Here is a 15,425-nt window from a genome sequence, read left to right as displayed (position 1 = left end):
AAAACATATGGAAAAAATAGGGTTTGGTTCCCCAATGAGAAAAATACCCCAATATCATACCCTAAAAACATGAAACTGGTTCACAAACGAGAAAAAACCTGACCTAACTTATGATAAATAGTACACAACTGCTGTAATTTACTGTACTACCTAACACATTAAAAACATTAATAAAATACTATCCAGATGAAATTATGAGCTAAAACCATTATGGAAAAACTAAATCAAAGTTTAACACAGCCACCCTCAGGTGTTACCATAGGAACCAGCCTCTGCCAACCCACAACGCTCCCACACAAATAAATGTTTATTCCCTTTATTTTTTTTACCTTATGATAATTATTTTTTTTTGGCACATTATGTATGCAAGAGTGTGTGTGTGTGTGTGTGAGTGACCGAGTAAAAAAAAATTATGAAAGTTAAGTTTATCAATCCAAAACTACGAGTTGAAAAATAACCCTAACATACTCCTACCTCAGCCAGGTAGGAAGAGCACTAGGGGGATGTGGCCACCCCAGCTGACTCCCAGGGGCAGGTGTTTTGAAATTTTGCTGGGACCCAAATTCTTATGAGCAGCAGAAGCTTTCATAACACGAAAAAGAGACGGCAATTTAGGAAATTCATACAGGCAAATTTCGTATCTCAAACATTCATATCTCAAGGGGTACCTTATATATTCATTCAGTACAGACATTGTCACTGTAGAGTGTGATAGGAGAGCAAGTTATGGCAAGTAGTGTGCAGTCTATAATATGAGAACACAACACAGATAGCACAGTAAAACACCAGAAGTTCATGAATGTAGTTGCAAGTCTGTAAGCAAGTAAAGTTGGACTGAATTTCAAAGTTCACAAACCTTTCATCACAAGTTTGCAATCAGACCATGTAGCACTTTCAGGCGGTGTGTCCGGAGAAATGACTGAGCAACATGCAGTGAGTTTCTCCCAGTCACCCAAGGTCATATAGCAGTCGGGCAATGTGTCAGTCCGGTGTAGGAGTGTGATCCTGGGTGGTGGCGTCTGATTGTCAACAAGCATGACACAGAACAGGTCGCTGGCTGTCTTGAAATTCTATCAAGGCAGTACTTGCCCCTTGGCTCCACAACAGCCAGACAGAGGCAACAAAAACAGTTAAACCTCACAAAATGAATATCTACTTTTCCACCTACCTTCACACAGCCATCCAAGTCATCAACTACCCTAACCTATTCTACGGTACCCTAACATTTAACTAACCTACCTAACTTAACCTGACCTAATCTGCATTACTTACATGTATGAGTATTTACTTCATATTGTTCTTACTGAAAAACTGTATCATTTTTTTTTCATCCCAAAGTTTGTCCTTTCCTTGCTTTTCAGTTTTTTAGTGACTTTCTAATTTCCATGATTATAACAACTTACATGGCACAGTATATCCCGAGTACATCAAAATGCTTTATTTCCACAAAACCAGGTTGGTGAAATCTGAGTCATAAACATTACTGTGTGTGTGACTAACTTATCAATAGTGAGATGCTTGAGGCAATTATGACCATTCCAGTACATAATTTTTGTACTGAAAGCTCAACTAGTATTAGTAAGCTGATTTGATGCAAAAAAAAAAAAAAAAAACTATTGTATTGCCCTATGTTTCACTGAAGCCCGCCTCTGAAGTCTTTAGAAATAAAATGCATACAATATGCTAGATGTGTGAAACCTGTCAGAGCAATTTATATATTTTAGATTGGGAGCTTAAGAGTTATGGTAATTGCATGCTGGTGAAACACTGCATAAGCAAGATTGTTGTGTTAGACAAAAATTTCTGCTTTTGAGAGCGGTAATAGTTGTTCAGTTAGATTACATTGTGACAGCTGACAAAGCCTTTCAGTTTATCTGGTCTTTAGTTTCCAAACATGAAAGTAATGGCATATTAGAGGAAGTGTGGAGCAGCACCAATGATCGTCCTCACAGATCAATGCAGTACTACCCCGAGCGTTCTTCAAGGTCCGAAGTTGTGGGTCAATTATATCCGTCCTTACGATAGTGTTCCCATTTGCTGTGGTTCAGCGTGGAAATATCGGACACTTCTGCAATATCCTCCAAGTACCATGCCAGTCGCAGTAATTCACGGTCGGTGGCACGGTTCTGGTGGGCTTGGCGGAAGGCTCGTATCTTGAGACCATTCTGGGGGTTCATCAGGAAATTGCGGCGTAGATCATCAAACATTATGGTGTTCTGCTGTGTGTAGTGTTCGTACTTCCCCCATACAACTCCCAATGGCTTCACCTGAAGAAAAAAATAAATTAAGGATTGAAGAAAAGCTAAGAACTATCAAGAAATAGTAATTAGAACACAGTACCGTACATATAGTTTACTGTACAGTACATATGTTGAGATATATAACTTCACAATCTTTCTTTGAGTTTATCCACATCTGCTACTGTTCTCCAGTATTATATACTTTTTCTAAACTTGGCCACAAACCAAGTCAGCCCTAAACTTTATCCTCAACATATACTGTACAGTAAACCCTTAATTTATTCAGTATTATTTTGCACAGTTATAAGACTGTTAAATGTGACTATTTTTATATACCAGTACAGTATAAACCCCTGTACACAATGTTCAGCATGGTGGTTAAGTGGGCCCACAATTGTTTTATTCCCACCAAATGTCCTTCCCTGACTGCTGCTGCTGCCTTCACTGGTCTTAACACACACACACACAACTGTAACCCACAAACGTCTATGTCTATGCTAATCACTGCAAAATTTTTGTTGCAACCTTAAAGAATACCCAAGCAAAGTTGAGCTTAATCTAAAAATATCTCAAAGTACTGTAGTATATGAATGCAACTAAACCAGTAACAAACATACTGTACCATATATGCTCAACTACACGGTACTGTACTGTATAGTTGGAATTTTTATGATCACATTTTTATGCATAAAGTAGGGGGTGGAACTATATACTGTACATGTAATATTTTTGAGTGGTTAAAATTCATGCATTTCCATGACTCATTTACGGTGAACGATACCTACCCAGTATATGCTCGTGGTAGGCTAACCCTACCAGTAAGCTACTTTAGCCTGGGCTTGCCTACAGTACCCTTAGATTCTTTCTTTATGTTGATACATGAAGAACAGAACCTCATTCACTATGTATGCCACTTTAAATCTACAAATGAAAATTTACAGATAATTTTCTTTTTGTTTGCATCTGTTAACATCGCTGGTAGCATTGTTACCAAGTTAGACTCATAGACTCATCACTGTAGCCACATCCCCCTAACCCTCTTGCTACCAGGCTGTGCTGTGAGCTATGTACAGTAAAGTCGGGATATATCGCGACTTTATACATGTCTAACAATTTTATATATCGAGGCTACCAAAATTATCAAAATTTTCCTATACTGTACAGTATATAGTGATATTTTTTTTATTTTGCGAGGGAAATCGGGCAGGAAATATTTCAAATGCACCGCCATGGTAAACAAAAGAGTTATTTGCTCACCCGAGGTGCCACCGTGGCTGCTCACTCATGCATTCACGCTCGCTCGCTCAGTCTCTGAGTGAGTGACGAGAAAGCAGCCGACTGCTGCAGATCAAGACTTCTAAGGTGAGTGTAAATGGGTTGGTAGTGACGTGAAAAGTGAAGTGAAGATAATGGATAGCTTAATGGAAATGATTTAATACTGTAACTAATATTTTTGGTGATTGTTTATGATTGTTAAGTGAGGGTGGCAGTGTGTCGTCTGGTGTTATCGGGATGGCGCGTCAGCTGCCGAGTCTGGTGTTCCCAGGATGGTGCGTCAGCTGCTGAGTCCAGTGTTCCTGAGGCTGGTGTTCCTTGATATTGAAATAGCCCGTTGTTCCCGAGTTTAGTGTTCAATGGTGCTTTAGTTAGTAAGAAAACGGACTCGTTAAGTCAAGTGTAGTCACTTTTATTGGCCTCCAGAACCTAACCCTATTTTCCCATTGATTACATGTAATTATATATCGCGACTTAGTTTTTAGCGAACATTGTTTGGCCCTATCTTGCGATATATCCAGACCCTACTGTAATACACAATCCTACATACAGTGTGTGAAAAAAATATCAGTCAAAAACATAAAGGGAAAAAATTCTTCATATGCGAGAGTTACCAGACTGGGTGGAGGAGGAGGGGTCAGTGTGGGAGCACCGTCACGAAGGGTAGGCAGAGGTTGCTATGGTGAATGTCAAGGCCAGGTGGCCAGCATTCTGAGACTGTAACACAGGGTGTACACTAACTTGTACCTTTTTGTTTTTTTATGCCTACAATTTAATCTTTGATGTTACAATATACAGTTACAGCTACTTTTAGGGTGAATCTAGTGAAATTTATATATATAGTAGTTGGTAACTGGTGAGAATTCAGTTTCAAAACTGGTAACACTGTTCATAGTGGCAGGTTGTTGTGGTGGTGATCAAAGTTAAGACATGTTGGTGAGTCTGGTATCTTGCTAAAAAATGTCTAGGATTATACCTGGTATTTCTCATAAGCTAGGGTGAAATTATGCAAGAGGTATATGAAAAAATCTGGCTTTTTTACCCCAAAATTCAAGGGTGGGATTATAATTGAGACAGGCTTATACACGAGTATATACTGTACAGTAGGTGGCAAGAAGGAGCGGTGTTGTTAATTTTCAAATTGTTTTGTCAAAATTTACTCAATATTTTCTTTATACTGTACTACAGTGGTATGACAGGTGGTAGAACCAAACATTACAAGAGATCTAAATTATTGAAGCTTCCCTACACAATATTATGTTTATTGTTTATGTAAGTAAAGCTCTGAGAGTGGCTCTTGTCATGATAGATGTGGGGTTTTTGAGAGAGAGAGAAAGAGAGAGAGAGAGAGACATGATGGCCTAGTTGATGACCTGTGTTCTCACAGTCTACAAGTGTCCTCTTTTCCTTACAGGTACAGCAGGTAAGTAATCTTTAATTACCTCAGGCAGCAGTGATCCTGCCTTGCCAGTTAAAAGGGCTTATGGAAGTCCTGCATATAATATCTAGTTCCTACACCCTAAAAGTAGGTTGACAAGAGGAAGGACATCCAGCCATCTGGTAATCATGGCTAACTCTCAAGTGTCGAAAATGGTCATAACTCATTGAAGATGACTAACAATACTGTAAATGCATGAGGCAGAAAGCCGGTCACCACAGGCAGCATGATCGTGACCACAGGGAGTCCACATGCATCAACACTGGTTACGTGAGATTCGTACATCCAACCAACCGAGCCACTTGCATAATTGCACATTTTTCTTACATAAAGTGTGGGAGAGGTAGAGAGAGGGGTTTTCATATACAGTGGTCCCTCGGTTAATGAACGCCTCGCTTTACGAAATTTCGGTTAGCGAATTACCTTCCATAAGAATATTCAATTCGGTTAACGAAAAAATTTTGGTTAACGAATTCCTCTCAACATGTTTTCGCTTGCTCACCAACTGGAATATTAGTCTGCCAATACAGTAATCGGTTCTAGGGCTTAAATTCATACCCATTTGAGTAAATATCAAGAAGGTTGTACTATTCAATAACTTTCCAAGTTTTATATTAAAATTTTTAGCCATTTTAACAATTATTTAACATAATTGAAGTACAGGAAACTAGTTTTTAGTGCGCCAAACAGCTACTCAACTCACCAAACAGGCGTCAGTTTCTATCTCTGGTCAGTAGAGGTAACATCTTGCTTGAGACTCTCTTGAACATAAACTATTTTTACGTTTTTACAGTACAATTATTGGTCATTCTGAAATTTATTTTACATATTGACAATATATAGTGCAGTGCAGTGTTGATTTAAAGAATATAATCTTGAATTACACCAAGTGAACTTAAAATTTTATGGGTGAAATAACGGCATGAACCATGGGGTGATTTCTCTTCTTCCTTCTTCTCCACCCCTACTTCTAATTCCCATCATCATCATCATCATCATCCTCATCAACCAGCAACATTCTACATACACACCTCAAAGTAAGTGTATTTTACTGCATTTATTTTTACTTTGTATGTAATTTTCGGTGAGCTGGAACCAATTACCCAAAATCCCATTGAAACAATGGTTTCGGTTAACGAACAACTTTCTGGAACGAATAGTGTTCATTAACCGATGGGCCACTGTAATAACAAATTTGCATTAAGTGAAGTTGTATAGAGTGAGAGCCACCTGTACTATACCTGGCTGTACAGTACTTCATACATATACAGTCAACCCTCGCTTTACGCGGTCCCACTTTACGCGTTTCCACGTTTACGCGGTACCCTGCCGAACACGGAATGCTCACTTTCCACGTGGTGTACCCTTTTAGGCGGAGAGCGGCGCGAGCAGGGTGCGCACAAGGTCGCCCAGTCATCAAAACATTACCGAGTTCTTCACCCGCCACCCACCACAGCCGGCCCAAGTCAGTGATAGTGATAATGATAGTGAGGATATGGACTTATATGGACTTTGAGGGGTTTGACAAAGAGGCCCTGCAAGCCTCTGTGGTGGATAGTGATACAATTGATACAAGTGATAGAGGTGAGGGCCAATAATCTGCCCTCTGCCTCGGAACCAACACCCCATCCCCGTGTGCCCAGCCATCTTTTCTACTAATGTAAGTGTTAAAAAACCTAATATTATTGATATTTCTCTTAATTATTAATTGTGTGTGCATACCATCATAAAATTTTAAGAAGTTATTTTTACTACAACGTAGGTATTGTGTCTGAAAAAGTGGAGTTTGGGGGTCGGCCCGGTCTCTATTTCAATTAATCCCATATGTTTTGTTGTTCACTTTACGCGGGCCGCCGTGGGTTCAATTGACCGCGTAAAGTGAGGGTTCACTGTACATCTTATTTTCACACCATTACTCACCTAACACAGCACAGTAATGTTTTCCTTAATATTTCCACAATCATGAAAATGGAGCCCAAAAAGGTGGTGAGCTAAACACTATGCCACTCTTACCTCTATCACCCCATACTTCTGGGTCTCTATAGTGATCATGGCCAGAGAGTCGAGGTAGAAGGTGATCTTGTAGTCTGGATGGCTCGACACTCCCAGTAACTTCATTTTCTCCTTAATCCATTTCATGCTCGTGGCCGACCAGATCACAATATCATAGTTCTGAAAACAAAATACCATACACAGAAGTCCTCAATGAACTAATCCACTATAAAAAAAAAAAAAAATTAAGAAAGTTTAGAACATATAGTGTAGCATACTGTGGGTCAAACTGGCTTAGGTTGGGTTAGTTAGTTAAAGATAAGTCGGGTGGCATTATGCTGAGACTCAGGGCATTGGTACCACACAGGCTGACCTCATACCCAGTACCTCTTGAGTCAGCCCCACTGAGTACTGTAATGTAATAGAACTCAAGGGGATAGCTCAGTATATTCAGAGGATTAAGACACTACAGTATACACAAGGGGTTAAAACACTGTACTCAAGGGATTAAATCACTATGGGTCTTACTTTATACGCCGAAGTGAGAAACTCGTGGAGATAAGGCCTCATCAGCTCCGCCCCGGTCTCTGCTGTCGACCGGTGATCAAACAGCGTGTAGTCTATGTCCAGCACTAGCAGCTTCTTTCCCGGTCGCATCTCGTTCAGAATTTTCACCTCATATTCTTTTACCCTCTTCTCAACCTGTAGTTCACAATGATGATGGTTCAGTCTGGTGTTGATGGATGGCTTGGTGATCTCTTAAGTCTGTTCATGGCTATCTTCTGTAACTCACACCCTGTATTACTGTAACTCACACCCTGTATTGCTGTAACTCACTCCCTGTATTACTGTATCTCACTCCCTGTATTACTGTAACTCACTCCCTGTATTACTGTCACTCCCTGTATTACTGTATCTCACTCCCTGTATTACTGTATCTCACTCTGTAACTCACACCCTGTATTACTGTAACTCACACCCTGTATTGCTGTAACTCACTCCCTGTATTACTGTATCTCACTCCCTGTATTACTGTAACTCACTCCCTGTATTACTGTAACTCACTGATGATGACGACCTATAGAGGGTTAGGGTTTCTCTCACCTGGATAAAATCGTCAGTGTTAGCCAGAATTATATACGTACCTTCAGTAAATGTGGCACTGCCGTCTAAAGGGTTAAAGGCTAAGTAATGGTCCTCTACATCTCTTAATAACACCAAAAATCAATCAAATGTCAACAGAAATGAGAGAGTAATCTTGTCGACAGTGGTCATGTCTACATACACAGACACAAGAGGTACCTGACAGATAATGCCGATAGAACCTTTCCCATCTCAAAGACTCACTGCTAAGACTCTTTCCCATCTCAAAGACTCACTGCTAAGACTGAGCCAAAAATATTCTGGTTTTCATATCCAATACAAAGTAATTACATTTTATATTTTAAATTGTTGTAATGTATTGACTCATCTTTGAATAGCTCAAGTAATACAGTTTGTCAACACTCATTTCTATCAAAGACAACACAGTATATTATATATATATATGTACAGGCCTTTACTGACTTACCTTTAATAGATATTCAGAACGATTCTCAATAGCAACTTCCTCCTCCTCAATGTCGAGATCATTTATGACTGGTGGCAGGTCCTCGGGGATGCGTTGAACTTCCTCCACACTGGCCTCTAAGGAGCCCATCATCATTATCTCACAGGTGAAAAGTACAAATTGTTAAGGTAAAAATTTATCATACACACACACACATGCCTATCTTTAATTACTGCACTGTATATAAAAGTAAATACAGTATTGTAATAATGTCTCTGTTAGGTGGAATCTCTCGAACCCGGAACTCTCCAATAGCCGGAATTGAAATTTTCTCGAAAAATCGTTCCCAAAGCCAGAATTTTCCAAAGGACACATTTTCCGGAAAATATAGAGAAAATTTTCCCAATACCCAGAAAATTCCGGGGATGGGGGAGTTTTTCCGAGTTTGAGAGACAAAATTTAGGAGCATTTTTCGGAAATTCCGCGAAAATGTTTCCAGTACTGTACAGTGTACCCGGAAAATTCCGAGGATGGGGGATATTTTTCCTGGTTCAAGAGATGATGTAATGGGCACTTTCTGGAACTTCCGAGAACAATTTTCCGTTACCAGGAAAATTCCGGGGTTGAAGGTTATTTTTCCAGGTTTGAGAGAGTCGTCTCGTTACCCGGAAATCTCTCATTCCCGGAAGTGCTCTACACCAATTGTTACGGCTAACAGAGGTATCACTGTACAGTACTGTACCATTTATAGTTATTAATTAAAAAATATATATTGTACAGTATATACAGTATAAATCAGGTATGTCAGAGAAGAGCAAATTAATGGATTTTGATCATGAAAGTATTGTACAGTACATCAAGTGGTCCTTTAAAAATAGTGGATAGTGTTTACCTTGGTTCCTGGTCTTAAACTGATGGCGACCATTTTGGTGTCATCGTCAGGAGTCTTGCCTGAGGAGAAAACAATTAACTATGTCAGTACACTGCACACACAGTATAGTTCCTCCCAACTCTAAGTGTAAGATTAAATTTCACCTAGAAAGTAGACACTCCACCTTATTTCTTCTTAAGATTAGCCAACCTAAAACTAACCTAACTTGACCTAATAAATGCAAAAGTCAGATATCTCATGACAGAACCCACAAGTGTCTCATGGTACAAAATATCTCATGACAGAACCCACAAGTGTCTCATGGTACAAAACATCTCATGACAGAACCCACAAGTGTCTCATGGTACAAAACATCTCATGACAGAACCCACAAGTGTCTCATGGTACAAAACATCTCATGACAGAACCCACAAGTGTCTCATGGTACAAAACATCTCATGACAGAACCCACAAGTGTCTCATGGTACAAAACATCTCATGACAGAACCCACAAGTGTCTCATGGTACAAAACATCTCATGACAGCACCTGTGTGAAGGGTTGCCTTTAACAGATTATACAATAAAGATTCGTTTTATGCCATGGTGGGAATTTAATACTGTACTGGGTAATCAAAATAGGGTTTTCTTATGTTTTTATGGATATATGACCATTTAACACCAACAGGAATGATTTCTTTCAATGTGAGCAGGGCTTTGAAGATGAGGGAAAATGTGGGGTTAAAACACAAGCAAAAATAAAACCAGACCTAACCTTTCATACACTATATTATAAACTTTTAAACCAAACGTCTTTTGAGTCATTAGGCTAGGTTCTAGATCTTATGTTTGGCAAAAAATTTATTTCCTTCATCATTTTTGGGGATGTTCATGATAAGCGTAAGAACTTCCCCTTTAACCTGGGCAACTGTTCTTAAATATTAAACTTTTTAAAGTCTTCTGTTATAGTCACTCAGGTTAGGTTAGGTTTGGTTTTGTCATTTTTTTTGCATGATTTTACCCAACAATTTCCCTCTACTTCAAAGCCTTGCCCACTTTGGGTAATCAAAACTACAGTACTGTACATTTTTTTAAATGAAATCGAAAAGTAAAAAAAAAAGTACAAATATAAATTTCCAACAAGAATGAGATGGAGTAAAGTTTTTTCTGCTCCATTTCCTTACCGTATATACAACTTACTACAGAGTTCCGTGGTGGACCTTTTCTGAATCTTTACCTATTTTGGTTATTAAATTCACATTATGGCATAAAACAAATCTTTTACCCAGACTACTCTCCATGGTAGAAAAAAAAAATGTGGTAAAAGTGGGTAAATTTTTACAAGTTGCCCATAATGGTTTTGGACATGAAATTTAAATTTTTCCAAAAGTTTTTGAGGTGTTGTGAACGATTTTGGCCTTCATTTCTATCGCAAATGACTCGTTTTTTGAGTTTGATAATCTTGGGGGACCCGTGGGATAATAGGGGTTATTGGGTGGGTGGGGGGGCGTGGGGTGGGGGCTAAAACAAGTGATATGCTATATAAATGATCAGTTTGCTTGGATTTTCTGTTTTAAGAAGTAAAAAAAATGGCCAAAATTTGAGAATCAGGGCCAAGTTTTGGCAAAAGATTATTATCATATTTGAATGAATCACACCAAAACCCATCGGAAAAACCTAAGTTTCATCTCAAAATCATTTTCTGTGCTAACCTGACTTGATCTAACCTAACCGCCATTGTTCAGAATATACATATTACTTAACCAAGGGGGGCTCCATCCCCCTTGGAACCCCCTGGCTGATTTGGGGGCTCTGCCCCCAGGACCCCCCAAGAGAGCTCATATCGAAGCAATCAACCTAACCTAACCAAACTAAACTAACCTTACCTTATTAAGCATGAGCAGGTAGTGGGTTGTCTAGGACTTAGAAAATATTTGATGACTCCCTAAAAAATTAATGTGATTTTCTTGAAAACTAATCATTTACGACAGAAACATTATACAGTACTAAGAAAAGTTGTTACAAATGACGAGATATACCTAGAACTGGACCAAAAAATATTGTGGGACATTATGAGCAACTTTTAAAATACCCTAAAAGTGGAGAAGGTTATCACCAGAAGGAGTGTATAGAATTGGTTCATTTTTTCCAGAGATGTTATTTGGATGATAGGAAGTAATAAAAACTATATGACAACTTTTTCCTTTAATTTTAAGCATTTTTTTTCTTCATTTTGTTCTGCCTTCAATCACTTGTAGTGGATACTCTCCCCTACAGCTGACAAGCCTAGCCGCATTTCATAGCGGCGGAGTTCAGCCAAAGCCTAATCGCCTAGAGTCGCGCCAAGTTTCTCTGACAAGTCTAGACATGGGGGGTCGACACCGGCGACAATTGCACCCGGTCTTACTTCTGGTGGCCGAGTATATAAGCTCTCAGTCTCGCATTTGAAAGACATTCTACTCCACGTTCCTGAACCGGCAAGACCTCCAAACAAGTGCCTCACCAACCAGCTCCCTCAGCAAGCTCCTCACCCAACAGGACCTCTGAGCAAGCTTCTCACCACACGGCAACTCCTTAGCACTGCACTATACATACAATATATACAGAAAATGCCTTGTGAGTTTCTGTCCTACCTCAATCCTGAGTGTGAGATATCTACTTGTGCGTACGTATGTGAGCCCATACAAAGAGAATTGAGTACTGGCCACATACAGTACGCTACAGTAGGCAGGTCATGAAAGAAGCGGGACATTACGGGGTTAAAACACACCGAACAGTGATCATATGGCAGTATGGTAAACCCTCGATAGCTCTGCATGGATATGGTCTCAGAATGTATTAGTACAACTCGGGAAATGCCGAGATATGTAAAATTATCTGGAAAATCTCGGCATATCTGGCCACCTGCATCACCTAGTATGCATCTGTGTCGCCTACTGTGATGGTTCACTCTTCACCTACACTGCTGGTAAGTGTTACTTTTTTACATTTAGTAATTACATGTACACATATATGGGTTGATAATTTTTTATTGTTGTATGTTTTGTAGGAGGGGGAAGTGCCTTGATAAGTAAGAATTTAGGATAACTCGGCAAGGCCAGAGACCATATATGCCGAGTTATCGAGGGTTTACTGTCATTTTACACTTCTACGTGGTTTGTATGCAAAGATAAAATCCATTTACAGGAAATATTCTGCTGTTCATTGTTCTTGTTTCCTCTTACACAGCAAAGTAGTTAATCAAGATTTGTCAACAAATACAAGAAGTGCTGGAGGATCTCAGGTAGGTTTTAATACTGTAAATACTGGCTTGTTTGGCTCTTGTTTTCAATTTAATAGGCCTTAGTTTTTTGTTCCCTAATCTTATTGTTCTCACTGAAGGGGACACTTAGCCTCTTACCCAGTTATAGCATCATTTTCCATTACTGTATTTAGTTATGACAAGTTATCTGTGCCTGTTGAGGATCAAGACCGTGTTAAAGGTCTCAATATGTGATCATGGACATATTGGAAGGATGTACAGGTGTCCAAAATATGGCAGGGAACTAATATTAAAGGAAAAACACCCGGTACTTGTTGAAGTGTAACGGTTGGATGCCATCGCTGTTCTCGACCCACCCTAATATTAAAGTAAGTTTATTTTTCTGCTACAGGGGTCCGGGAGGCTATTCACCTCCCCCCCCCTCAGTTAGCATCTTATTATGTTAATAAGGAAGTTAGGTAAGGTTAGGTAATTAGGTTAGGTTAGGTTAGGTTAGATTAGGTTAGGTTAGGTTAGATTAGGTTGGTCAGGTTAGGTGGGTTAGATCAGGTTCTGTGCATTGTCATTTCTGTGTTCTTTAGTATCATGAAAATAACATCTGCAGAAGTTTTGGTGCAATTTCATCCATCTCCTCCACTTTACTCAACATGTAGTATTAGAGCCATGTTAACATTAGGGTTAGGGTCATCTCGTACCCAAGACAACTCGGACCCAACTCACGAGATAATTCGTACCCAAAATTACTTACACCCAATTCAAGAGATAATTCATACCTATTAGTACCTGTATATATACCATGCATTTTAGCTTTATCTATGATTACAAAAAAACAGATTATGTAAATCTTGTAGGAAAGTGCAGTGAAATATTGAAATGTAATGCAGGCTTTAAAATGGTTGCATCTCATTATGTAAGTATGTTATTCCGTCACACAAACATTGCACTATAAGTACATATTTCACACTATGTGGTTTAGAATAACTTTATTGTAATCTACAGATTTCAGACGAATAGATTTGGCAGTTTCAATTTAAAAACTTGGCGATGTAAACATTTAAAATGGTCATAAGTCAACAAAATATAGACATGCATAAAAACAGATTGATTATCCAGCTCCAGCTTTTAGTAAACAAATCAGTTAGTGTACAGTGTATGATTCAGGGCTCCTCTCTGGTCCTTCTTCCGGTATAACAAACTTGTTCTACGGAGTGGCTGACATCGTGACATCGTCAGGAATTTCTTCTGACATGTCAACGTCAAGAATGAAAGACAGTAGTAATAAGGATATAAAAGAACGAAGAGTGAGAATATTGGCCAACACACATATACAATTAGTTATGTCATTGTATGTTAATGGTATTCTGGATAGATTTGTTTAAAAAGGCACAACCACACGGAAACAAGACCAGTATTAGTAACGTAACTTGATTATGTGTCAACCAATATTCACGCTCTTCCTTCAGCGTTGCCTCTGAAGATGTCTTGAATAAAGATGAAAGCTAAGGTGCTCTGTTGTTTCCCTTTTCCCGTGTGATTTTATCGAGATTTATCTTGTCCACGTTTCCATTGTGGATCTAAAACCTTAACACTATACAGTACAGCAGGTCTCTGGACGTGATGGTTGTGTTTGGTTCATACTCTTCACTGTCAAGGTCTGGACCATATGCCAGGAACTCACCTTTTAACTTGAGGTTTAGTAGTTTTTGACGGTGGGGTTTAACACAAGTTTGTTTTTCAATGGCATTTTTGAAGTCCCTGACAGTCATGACGGCCTCGTCCACCTCGATGTCATATTCCTTGCCGTTCCACTTGACAGTTATAGTCTTCATCATCTCTGGAGTGAGAACCTTCTCTACTCCTTCAAGTTCGTTATTGTCAACCTTCTACTAATATTATCCTGTGGTCTTCCTTCTTGTCTATGTCACCCACTTATTGATTCTTAACAATACTTAATGTAACAGTTGTGTTAAAAGTAACGTTTACACCTGACGTCCCGGCCTGTGTTTACTGATGACGTCACAACAGCTGCCACTCGTTACACTGTACTGAGGTTGTTAGCTGACATAAGATGAATTACGTTATGGAGAAATAAATATTATGGCAATTTAGTCACAGTGAGTTTTGTTTTTTTAATTAAGTTCGGGTATACGGTCCTCAACACGTATTTACCCTTTGATAAAACTAAAAAAAAATCCCACGTTTTCTCACTGCAAATTCAGATTCAAGATAAATAATGAAGGAAAATTAAATCTCAAAGCCAAAAAGTTATATTAAATGTCAAGAACAATGATTATGGGACAGATGGTTTATGTTATACAAGGAGTGACATCTCTGAGGAGGAATTGGGGGATTATTCAAGAAAATATAATTGTAAATACAGGGGGGTATATTAGTCTTCATCATTACTCATGCTAAAAAATGCTGCAATGTATCAGAAGCCATGTGGCCCATCACAGCATAACAGCATGGAGACATTAATTAACGAGCAGATTTTTCCCAGAGTCGAGAAGCATATCTTTTTAGAAACCAACTTTTAGTATAGATAATATGGTCCATTGACGTCCAGTAAATTGCATTTGGAAGTTCAAAATGGGATGATAAATCTTAATCTGAATATATTGTTATCACATTGAATTGCAGTTAATTATAAAATAAAGTCCACATTATCTTCTTCACCATATATTATATTAGAGAAATACATAGTTCTAAACAGTTTTGCTATACTTCAGTTATTTTTTTAATATCGCTGGTGGGAAGTCCATAAAAAATATACGAAGTTAGCCTAGATTATAATATTAGG

At 38.8% G+C, this 15,425-nt stretch overlaps 1 protein-coding gene across 1 annotated transcript; it reads right to left on the bottom strand.

Annotated features, from left to right (window-relative positions):
• Positions 1-644: 644 nt before the first annotated feature.
• On the bottom strand, positions 645-14,787 carry LOC121869011 (ubiquitin-like domain-containing CTD phosphatase 1). The gene is made up of 6 exons (XM_042370071.1): positions 14,304-14,787; positions 9,387-9,445; positions 8,516-8,653; positions 7,474-7,647; positions 6,967-7,125; positions 645-2,267 (listed from the first exon to the last, which is right to left on the bottom strand). The coding sequence occupies exons 1-6, from the start codon at positions 14,455-14,457 to the stop codon at positions 2,001-2,003; spliced, it is 951 nt and encodes a 316-aa protein (XP_042226005.1). The 5' UTR covers positions 14,458-14,787; the 3' UTR covers positions 645-2,000.
• Positions 14,788-15,425: the final 638 nt, after the last annotated feature.

This window comes from Homarus americanus, unplaced genomic scaffold (assembly GCF_018991925.1).
Source record: "Homarus americanus isolate GMGI-L3 unplaced genomic scaffold, GMGI_Hamer_2.0 scaffold24694, whole genome shotgun sequence".
NCBI lineage: Eukaryota > Metazoa > Arthropoda > Malacostraca > Decapoda > Nephropidae > Homarus > Homarus americanus.
Note: the sequence above shows the minus strand (reverse complement) of the source record. Positions and strands in the feature narration are given on the sequence as shown.